Source organism: Eriocheir sinensis, chromosome 14 (genome assembly GCF_024679095.1).
Source record: "Eriocheir sinensis breed Jianghai 21 chromosome 14, ASM2467909v1, whole genome shotgun sequence".
NCBI lineage: Eukaryota > Metazoa > Arthropoda > Malacostraca > Decapoda > Varunidae > Eriocheir > Eriocheir sinensis.
Window position 1 is genome coordinate 8,967,121 of NC_066522.1, and position 10,498 is coordinate 8,977,618.

The following is a 10,498-nucleotide window of genomic DNA, read 5'->3' on the forward strand; positions in this document are numbered from 1 at the left end:
AAGACTGTAGTATTTAAACACCGAGGAAAAGTAATTGTTTAAGAGGTTTGCAATGTGTTGGCTGTCAGTCACTAGTGCACCGTCGCTGTTTGTTAAAGGTCCAATACCACTTTTGATCGCCTTTCTGTTGTTTATGTAACTGAAGAAAGATTTCGGATTATTTTTACAGTTGGCTGCAATATTTTCTTCGTATCTACGCTTTGCCTGACCTACTAGTCTTTTTACTCGTCGCCTGGCATCATTATAAAGTCTAATGTTTGGCGTGCTTTGTTCTTTTTTAACCTGTAAAACAATTTTCTCTCATTGACTGATTGTTTAATTTCGCTATTAAACCACGATTAGTGTTAATTCGCTTCTCACAAGGGGATGAATGTGTTCTGCTGAGTGAGAGAGAGAGAGAGAGAGAGAGACACACACACACACACCATGCGCGTGGCTCTTCCCTCCGGTCATCCCCTTCAGAACAGGCAGCATCGCGTTGCACAGCTTCGCTACACTTTTCTGGGCCGGCGCGATCAACTTTAGTCTGGAATACCACGGAACTGACCCCAATGACGGCTGCTTATGACTTGTCTTCCTCGATTCTCGCAGGTTATTGGATGCAACGAACACAAAAGCCCATTAGGAATAAGTGTATCAGAGATCCCAAGGCTAGCTCTAAATCTCTTTTGCCTTAACACCTGCCAGGAAGTGACGGGTGTAAGGAGAGTGGAGGGCCAGCGGTGCCTCGCGCCGTTCACTGGTGCATATATATTTCTTTCTAATGTTAACGCGTTAGGCAATGACAGATTCTTTTCATTTTTGGTAGTTATTTTTCACATGGTGTTCAAGCGTAGCCCAAGGTTTCCTTTGTTGTCCTCCCTCCCCTTCGCTGCCTGCTTCATAATTCTCCCGTCAGCCAGGCTGCTTGCGTCATAGTGTTGTCTTCCATTCATCCCAGCTGCTTGCGTCATAGTGTTGTCTTCCTTTCATCCCAGCTGCTTGCGTCATAGTGTTGTCTTCCTTTCATCCCAGCTGCTTGCGTCATAGTGTTGTCTTCCATTCATCCCAGCTGCTTGCGTCATAGTGTTGTCTTCCTTTCATCCCAGCTGCTTGCGTCATAGTGTTGTCTTCCTTTCATCCCAGCTGCTTGCGTCATAGTGTTGTCTTCCTTTCATCCCAGCTGCGTGCGTCATAGTGTTGTCTTCCTTTCATCCCAGTTGCGTGCGGGCGTTGCGTGTGTCACGGTGTCCGGAGCGGGCTGGGCGGCCTCCACCGTCTGCGTGGAGGGCTACCCGTTAGGGGACGGGGCCTGGCACACTGTGGCAGCAGAGCGTTACGGGCACAGTCTGGTGATTACGGTGGACGACGGTGACGGGTGGCGCCGCAACCAGTCTCTGGTGACCCTCGAGTCGATGGACGGCGCACCTGGGCCGCCTCCGCCCCTGGAGGTGGGGATGAATCAGGGTGCGGTGGTAGGCTTGTTGCAGGAGACCGTGGCGGACATCACTCAGGGTGACTTGCAGGACGACCTCCATAAATGTGAGTCTCGCTTCATTCTTTACTGCGACGACTGCTGATTAAAGATTCAATAATTGGTATTTCGTATTAATGAACTCTTCTGCTCCTTATAATGAAGCTTCGAATGCTTTTTTAGTCCATTTTCAAGTTTCATATTAGTTCCTCTTGCTTTCACCATGTATGTTCACCCCCTCCTTCCAATGACATCTAGTGTGTCTGGACGACCTGCGGGTGTCCGGTCAGCCCCTACCGCTGCCGCCTACCCTCAACACCACCACGTGGGGCCAAGTGTCATCCTGGAGGGGCCTCGAGGCCGGCTGCACTGCCCCTGACGCCTGCCTCAACCACACCTGCGCCGCGCCGCTCACCTGTGTCTCCACCATGGGCGTGGCCGCTTGCAGGTAACACACATACCAGGTAGTAGCGTCGCAATTGACGCACATATGAGTGAATTTCAAGTATCAGTCACACAAACCGATCAAACAAGACGAATAATGACCAACGAAATTTGAAATCATTTGCAATATAGATGATGACGAAGTCATTAACTATAAATCTCTATAAAAAACAGATATCGCTATCCGAAAAAAATAAAATACACGACCCACAGGCAAAACACTGACAGATAACCTGTTCCTCCGTAACGCCGCTAGGTGTGGGCTGGGGCGGCGGCTGACGAGCGGTGCGTGCGAGGACGTGGACGAGTGCTTGTGGCGGCCGTGTCTGCACGGCGGCTCGTGCTACAACCTGCGGCCTGGCTTTCTGTGTGTGTGCGGGCCGGGCCACACCGGGGAACACTGCCAGTGGACAGACCCGGCGGCATCAGGGCACCACCTCGCAGCACCCCTCGCCCTTGCCTTCCTCACGCTTTCCCTCCTTCTTCTGGGTGAGTCAACGAACATTTCCTTCCTCGCGTGTTTCTTTTTCAAATTGCTTTAGCAGACACTCTTGTTTCGTGGGAGTACCTTAGAAGACCTTCAAAATGCAGTTAATAAAATATGAGTTTTTCTAAAAAGTGGTGTCGTCTGGTCAGTGGTGGTGGGCGTGGGCATGTCACTGCGGCTGAGGCGATGCAGGCAGTGTCGTAACGGCTGTGGGGGCGGGCAGCACAGCGATGATGGAGACGAGGGCGGGACTGTGCTAGAGGAGCCGAAGGGGAAGGCACGAGGCACGGATGGCGAGGGTGACTGGGAGGGCAGCCAGGCCTTCCTTGAGTGTGTGAAGGTGCAGGTTCCCCAAACTCCGTCCAGTCCACAGCCCCCAGGTACGGTGCACACACACACACACACACACACACACACACACACACACACACACACACACCAAAATAAAAACAAATAAATGATAAAATAAATAGTTCATTAAGGAGAAAAATAATATATGAAGATTATTGAATTTAACTTGTTTACACTACAAATACAAACATGCACATAACCATATTCTCTCTCTCTCTCTCTCTCTCTCTCTCTCTCTCTCTCTCTCTCTCTCTCTCTCTCTCTCTCTCTCTCTCTCTCTCTCTCTCTCTCTCTCTCTCATGCAGAATAAAGATAACAGACACAATCCCAAGCAACACTCCTAACGTAACACGACGCCCCCATAACAAAGTCATCCCACAGAGCCTCATGCGCCAATATTTTCCCTCCCACGCCCAACACTCCCACAGGGGCGGCGACCAACACCAAGGGAAGCCCCAAGTCGGACCACTTCGCCCCTTGCAGTCACTCGCCCGCAGGGGGAGAGAAGGTGCGAGGGGGTGAGCTCATTGTCCTCCCCGCACAGGATGACCTACGAGCCTATGCCTACGAGGGTGACGGGTCGTCGGCAGGGTCGTTGTCGTCTGCTTTGTCAGGTGAGTAGGGAAGCTGAAATCCAGGTTAATGAGTGACTAGTTAAGGTTCACCGCTCGCGCTAGCCCTGTCACTTTTTTTATGCAAGAGAAGACGGTTCGAAGACAGGGTGAAAAAAATATATGGCAATCAACTTCGTCATTTAAATGTGTGTGTCGTGAGAGCACCGAGTCATAGAGAGTGTCGAGGTGTTACTCGCACGACCAACAATTTCGTGGTTCCACTTACATAAATTTACAAAGATTTATCCACCGAGATTTCGTGGTTCCTTATTTGGCCAAAATCTGCGTCCGTAAAATTTTGAGAGTTGGGAGAGCGAACAATGTATTTACTTCGTATTTCGTTTAGCTTTCAGTTATGTGGGTAAGTAACTATTGTGGTATAAAAAAAACACGTGCAATGGAGTCAGGCTATACCAGAAACAACAGTGTCCGAGAGTAAACAAGAAACAAGGGAGTCTGAGAGTAAACCGAATCCTTTTCCTTCAGCTACACCTCTTTTTTCGTCTTTATCCCCAGGTCTGCGGGAGGAACAGACGGAGGAAGTGGACAGACACGTAGCCCCGGGGTTTCTGGAGGTGATGGACTTGTTGAGAAACCTTCCAGAGGCCATTAGATCACCTCTCTTACTTTCCAAAACCACCACGCCAACTGCCACTACAACCACCACCAGCCAAAGGGGAAGTAAGCCAGCGCGGGAGGAGGGGAAGCAGGACCAGTGGCAGGAGAAGAAGCAGGAACAAAAGAAGCAGGAGCAGAAGAAACAGGACAAGCAGGAGACGAGAGGAGCAGTGTACACGATAGCGGGGAGGACGGTGGTTGGGGTGAGTGGAGTGCCGAAGGGTCAAGGACAGACTGCTGGGACTTCAACTCTTTGTCGCGCGGATGAAAAGAAAACGGCGTGCTGAGACAGAAGAATGTGAAGTGGCGACACGGAACATTCTCATTCATTCATTACTCATTCTAACCTCCTCACCGACCTACCTACCTACCTACCTACCTTCGGCCCATCCACTACCATTTCCCTTCTCACTACTTCATCCATACACACTAAAAGGGACGCGAGTGCAAGGTCTTCGTTGAGTGAGATGATGCGGGAAGAAAAGTTTTGCTGAAATACGATGAGGTAGGAAAGTGTGCGGGCGTGTGTGTGTCTCGTGTTCTGTTTTCCAATGGCGGGGCGTGTTCTCAGGCCATCCCAACAGCACAAAAACAGTGAAAATGAAGAGTTCTGCGCCATTATGTCTGTGCCTAAAAATAGTTAATGTGGAATGGAAAGGACCTGCATGTGATCTATTTATTTTTAGTGCTCTCTCTCTCTCTCTCTCTCTCTCTCTCTCTCTCTCTCTCTCTCTCTCTCTCTCTCTCTCTCTCTCTCTCTCTCTCTCTCTCTCTCTCTCTCTCTCTCTCTCTCTCTCTCTCTCTCTCTCTCTCTCTAAACAGAAGCAGGAAGTGCAAATAACTAGTGTCTCTAAAGGAAGGAAAATTAGCAGTGGCCGAGAAAACACACGAGCGAACACACAAAGGCAGGTGTGTTTATTCTCCGAAGTGCTGCCGCCGCCGCGGGGTCGTGGAGGTGAGACGGAAAATAGCACTCACTCCTTGAACTCGTGTGGCAGTGAGTGGTTAAGAGAAAAACGTGAATGCCTGCCCTCCTATTCTACCTCCCATTTTAGTTTATACCACCTTCCTCTTTTTCGTTTATCTAATTCTTTTTATTATTTTCTTTCATTTCTCCGTTTTTATTTTCATTATTTACTTTAAAGATCTTCCCTCTGTTAAACTTTCTTATATAAATTCTTTTCTCCAGCCCTCCTCTCCCTCCTCTTCCTCCTCCTCCTCAACTTTCTCACCACCTGGGCTAAACGTCACGAAGAGGGAAGAAGGGGAAACTCCCTCCCTGCGGACTGACGGACAAGTGCATGGGAACACCAAGGTTGACTTTTGCAGCTCGCGCGTTTTATACCTTTGTAATATACCTGTTCAAATTAAAGTTACCTCTCGTGCATGTTTTTTTTATCTTTCCTTACACCATCATTACAAAGGTAAAGGTAAAATTGGGAGCTTCAATAAACCCTTCCACACGAAAATGGCCTCTCTTCTGGCATGTCGTTCTTTTTTCTTTGTCGGAGCGGCGTCTAGCGGACTTTTTTGTTGAGGTTTTTGTTTTCTGCCCTTGAGCTGCTTCCCTTGATGAAAAAAAGCGCTATAACTCCACGTGGCCTCAGTGTTCAGCTCCGTCTCACTGGCCCATTAAACGTCCTACCCGAAAAATATACAGAAAGTGTTACATCTGGATTACCATCATAACAACTGTAGTGGCATTAAATACAGTAGCCTCAGGAATAGCATCAGCACCTCTTGTAGTTTATGGTAACAGTAGGAATAACACCGGTCCAGCATCTACATCCATGCCAGAAAAGTTATGCACTGCGTCTATGGATTAATAAACTGACGGCTGTTAAAATGAATTTAAAAAAAAACTCTGCGGAGTTTCAACATCGGCTTTATTAACTCTGGCAATTAATAACTCTCCCAATCTGTGACTCAAATGGGTGGTGGTGGTGGTGTTGGTGATATGCTGATCATAATGGCAATATTAATCGTAATAATAGGAATGATAATATCTGGTTGCTCTTTTTCTTTTAATTACCCGGAAAGAGTGACGCAGAAGGATTTAAGAGAGACCGAAACAGAGTTAGGTTAGCTTTGTTTGTTCTCGTATCGTAGCCATTAATTCTCTTTGTATTTTCCTTTAATCATATTCTTTACACATCCTATAACTAAAATACAGTGCCTCTGCGGTGCAGTGGTTAGCGTGCCTAACTACGAATCTGAGGCCCGGGTTCGAATCTCGGTCCGGTCAGTCGGCGTGCAACTCACCCAATTGTTAATTCTCCCTTTCGGGATGGTCGATGGATGGGTGCCTGGGAAAACCTGGGGAAAGTAAACTGTGGTAACCCGGATGTCGCACTGGCCCTGTGTCCTGGAGCAATGGGTACCTATCACGAGAGGCTCAAAGGTCAATGCGACAGAGATGAGCACCGAGGTCGCGCGGAGCTACAGCGCATGCCCCCAACTTTACTATACCTTTCTCTAATAAGAAGACAAAAACATCGACAACAAAAAGAGTCGTTTTAAAACATGAACAACAGCAACAGCTGCAAAAACTTAGCACAATCAAATCAGCAGTAGCAACAGAGTAACAGTGAGAGCAACGGTAATCCTGGCATCTATATTTATGCCAGTGACAATATAAAGGGTCAGTAGTAGTAGGAGCACCAATGTAGCAACAGTAATAATCGTTGTAATAAAGTAATGAAACAAACCCATAAGACCCGTAACAGCAACAATAACATACCCCAATATATACAGCAAGGGTAGGAAGCAGCAAGAACACCAGCGGCCTTAAAGGTAGTGGTGGACTGGTGTTGGTGAGTCGGGGTAAGTCGAGGTGGCCAAGTCAAGGTGGAGTCAAGGTAAGCCGTGGCGTGCTATATGTCATGGGGATGGGTGCCCAGGAGAGTCGGTCGTTAGGCACCGTTTAGTCAGGCTTCTGTTGGCAGAGGGCAAACGAGATAGAAGTGGAATGGGAGTGAAATGGGAGGGAAGTTGAAAGGGAGGGAACTGGAAGGAAAGTGGAAAGGCAGGGATGTGGGAAAGATGTGGAAAGGGAGGGAAGTGGAAGGAGAGTGGAAAGGGAGGGAAGTGGGAGGAGAATGGAAAGGCAGGGATGTGAGAAGGAAATGGAAAGGGAGGGAAGTGGGAGGGAAGTTGAGAGGGAGAGAACTGGGAGGAAAGTGGAAAGGCAGGGGTGTTGGAAGGAAATGGAAAAGGAGGGAAGTGGAAGGAAAGTGGAAAGGAAAAGAAGTGGGAGGAAAGTGGGAGTGAAGTGGAAAGGGAGAGAAAAGGACAGGGACAGGTCAGGGCTCCGGGGGAAAGGAACGAGGGCGGGCAATGGAATTATTTACACTATTCAGTCAATCTTCAGCTAAAACGGAGGAGGGAAGGGATGGGGAAAAGTACATCAAAGGAACAGTAAAGTGAATAATGGAGGTTTCTTGAGAAGGTTAAAGGTTAAGGGGAAGAGATGTTTAGCGATATGAACTGTTTCTCTAGTCTTCAGGCGGCTGCAAGAAGAATAAAGCAGAAAAGGGTAAGAAAAAAATGAAGTTTAGAGTCGGCAGAAGAGAAAAGAGGAAAGGGAGGTCAGGGAGAAACTGAAACAAATATTAAAATACTTACAACGAAGAGAAAGTGACTGGAATATAGAAAAAGGAAACGATAGTGACGAATAAGGGAATATATATTGTGGAAAAGAGAAGGGAAGAGACTGGAAAAGGGAAACGATAACGAAGAGAAAGTAAAGGAAAACAAAAAACAAAGGAGATAATAACCACTTGAATTGCCTGCTCGGTGTCCGAGAAATTTAGGAGAGAGAGAGAGAGAGAGAGAGAGAGAGAGAGAGAGAGAGAGAGAGAGAGAGAGAGAGAGAGAGAGAGAGAGAGAGAGAGAGAGAGAGAGAGAGAGAGAGAGAGAGAGAGAGAGAGAGATAGGGAAAGTAGGATGAAGAAGGGGATAAAGAAAATAGAGGGAGTAAGATGTGACAGGATTACAAGCATACCAAGTTAAGTGAGAGGGGAGGGGGAAGGACAAAGGGGAAGAAAAGAGAGAGAGAGAGCGCGAAGAGAAGGAAGAGGAAGGCAACATAATTAGGAGAGAGAGAAGAGAGAGAGAGAGAGAGAGAGAGAGAGAGAGAGCGAGAGAGAGTGAGAGAGAGAGAGAGAGAGAGAGAGAGAGAGAGAGAGAGAGAGAGAGAGAGAGAGAGAGAGAGAGAGAGAGAGAGAGAGAGAGAGAGAGAGAGAGAGAGAGAGAGAGAGAGAGAGAGAGAGAGAGAGAGAGAGAGAGAGAGAGAGAGAGAGAGAGAGAGAGAGAGAGAGAGAGAGAGAGAGAGAGAGAGAGAGAGAGAGAGAGAGAGAGAGAGAGAGAGAGAGAGAGAGAGAGAGAGAGAGAGAGAGAGAGAGAGAGAGAGAGAGAGAGAGAGAGAGAGAGAGAGAGAGAGAGAGAGAGAGAGAGAGAGAGAGAGAAAGGCTACGTGGATCATGGAGAAAAAAAACAGAGCTCTTCCAAAGAAAAATATGCTGGCCAAATAAAAAAATAAAAAAATGTATACAAATACTTTATTTTATCCTTTTACATAGGACAAGCCATTGCTCCATCACTGTTAGGCCTGAGACGGGAATCAACAATAATAAAATGGTTCGTAAGCCTAAAATAGTAAATAAAAGATTTTTAAAATAAAGAATTGCAAAATAACCCAGTCCCTAGTTATTCTATATATTCGTAACTCTTTCCTTGAGGGAATGAAAATAATAAAAAAAGTGTAGGGCAAAAATACGAAGGGAAAATCCTTATGAAAACTACATTTTAAAATGTGATTTCTTTTAGGTGTACATAAGTCAACAACTTCCTGCCGCTCCGGTAATTAATAACGAAGTCTCTTCGGGAACAATAAATAGAGGGTTGAGTTTTAGGAGAAAAAGAAAAACTTGGTTGAGAATTTAATGAGGAAAGTGTCACTCCCGCAAGGATTGCAACGTATTATTATGACTTCTATTTAACCTCTTCATATTACAAAAGGTCACGACGCAGCTTTAATTAAAGTAAGGCCGGGAGGGGATAAAAAGAATATTCTCTAAATCTTATAAACAGACTCCCAGCGGCTGTAATATAGATTAACATACCGGACCTTCACCTTTACCCACACGCCCTTCCTGTTGTCCAAAGAATGAAAGCATGAAAAAAAAATCATGATAATTTTTTCATCATTGCAGAAAAAATTACCACTTTGCAAGGACTCGAATGATGGGGAATATTTGAACTCCTGCAGCTTTTTTCACTAAAGAGATTTCCGCTTGAAAAGTATTTTTATGAGGTTAAGAAAATATGTTGCAAATACAAACTCACAACAAGGACAATAGTTTTAATCCACTTGGGACTGACCGCTGCGTCTGTCTCCTGATCCCTGGGTTTGTGTGTGTCGCTTTTCCCTCCTATGACCTGTCTGCCTTATCTGTTTTCTTGTCACCTTGCTGAAATCTAGATGCCTGCTCGATGTTCCCCATGTTCCTCTGTCTTCCCCTGTGTTCATTCCTCTCTTTGTGATCATTCAAATCTTCCATGGTCCATCTCCGTGTCCCCGCGTCAATATGGCTGTTGCATCCTTTTCGTTGTATATATATATAGCTCTTCTGCACCCTTTCCCTTTTTGTGTGTATCATGTGTATTCCTGTATCCCTTTCGTTATTCCTTATGTCCCTTTCGTTTTCTGTCTTTTCCTGGACCTGTCTTCAGTTTCTTGTGCCCTTATTGTTTCGGAGTTCCTTTACTGTGTTCCTCTTTTCCAATTTGGCCTTCTCCCTTTGCCCTGATAGTCCTTGGGCTTCTCTCGGTCCTCCCTTTTTCCTTTCCCTATACTCCCAAGAATTTGTGTCTAACGAGTGTTCCTCTGCCCCAGCTGTCATCTTTAATACTTCCAGTGTCCTGTCTTCTATGTTCGTTACGTCTCTCTCTCTCTCTCCTAGATGTTCTCTTGTACCTCTCGGACTTCCTGTCAGTTGCTCGCCGTGTTCTGCAGTGTCAGGGTCTCGCCGTGTTCCGAGTAGTGCCATGCTCCCTCTGTCTCCCGCCGTGTCCTAAACTGTACCAGGATCCCCTTGTCCCTTCGCGTTTCAAACATGGCCAGATTCCCGTTGCCAGGGTCCTTAGTGCGTCACGGTGCCAGGCGCGGCTCTCTCAGGTGGGTCCAGGCGAGTCTGATACGTCTGGGGTGGGCGGAATTAGCTTGGATCCAGATAGCCAATCTAGTAGAGCTGACCAGCATCTCTTCCTCTTCCTCCTGCTAGTGATCCTGCTGGTGCTGCTGCTGCTGTTGGAGCTGCTGTTGCTGCTACTCATACTCCACCCACTGCTGCCTTCGGAGTTATTACTGTTCCTGTTGTTGTTGCTTACGCTTATACATTCACACTTGTGAATGCAGGTTCTGATGATACGTATTCTACCACTGATGGTTATATTGATACTATTGCTTGTTTTTGACATTTCAGTTATTGCTGGCACTCCTTTCTTGCTGTTGATGCCTCCGTTGCTACA

General features: G+C 46.8%; 1 protein-coding gene across 1 annotated transcript in view; it reads left to right on the top strand.

Moving 5' to 3' along the window:
- Positions 1-4,720, top strand: part of LOC126998416 (putative neural-cadherin 2) — a 126,908-nt gene extending 122,188 nt beyond the window's left edge. The window contains exons 21-26 of the mRNA XM_050860069.1: positions 1,200-1,521; positions 1,712-1,901; positions 2,154-2,386; positions 2,534-2,764; positions 3,164-3,349; positions 3,866-4,720. Coding sequence (XP_050716026.1) covers positions 1,200-1,521; positions 1,712-1,901; positions 2,154-2,386; positions 2,534-2,764; positions 3,164-3,349; positions 3,866-4,254 — 1,551 coding nt within the window. The 3' untranslated portion in view covers positions 4,255-4,720. The remainder of the gene's footprint in view (positions 1-1,199; positions 1,522-1,711; positions 1,902-2,153; positions 2,387-2,533; positions 2,765-3,163; positions 3,350-3,865) is intronic.
- The last annotated feature ends 5,778 nt before the right edge of the window (positions 4,721-10,498 follow it).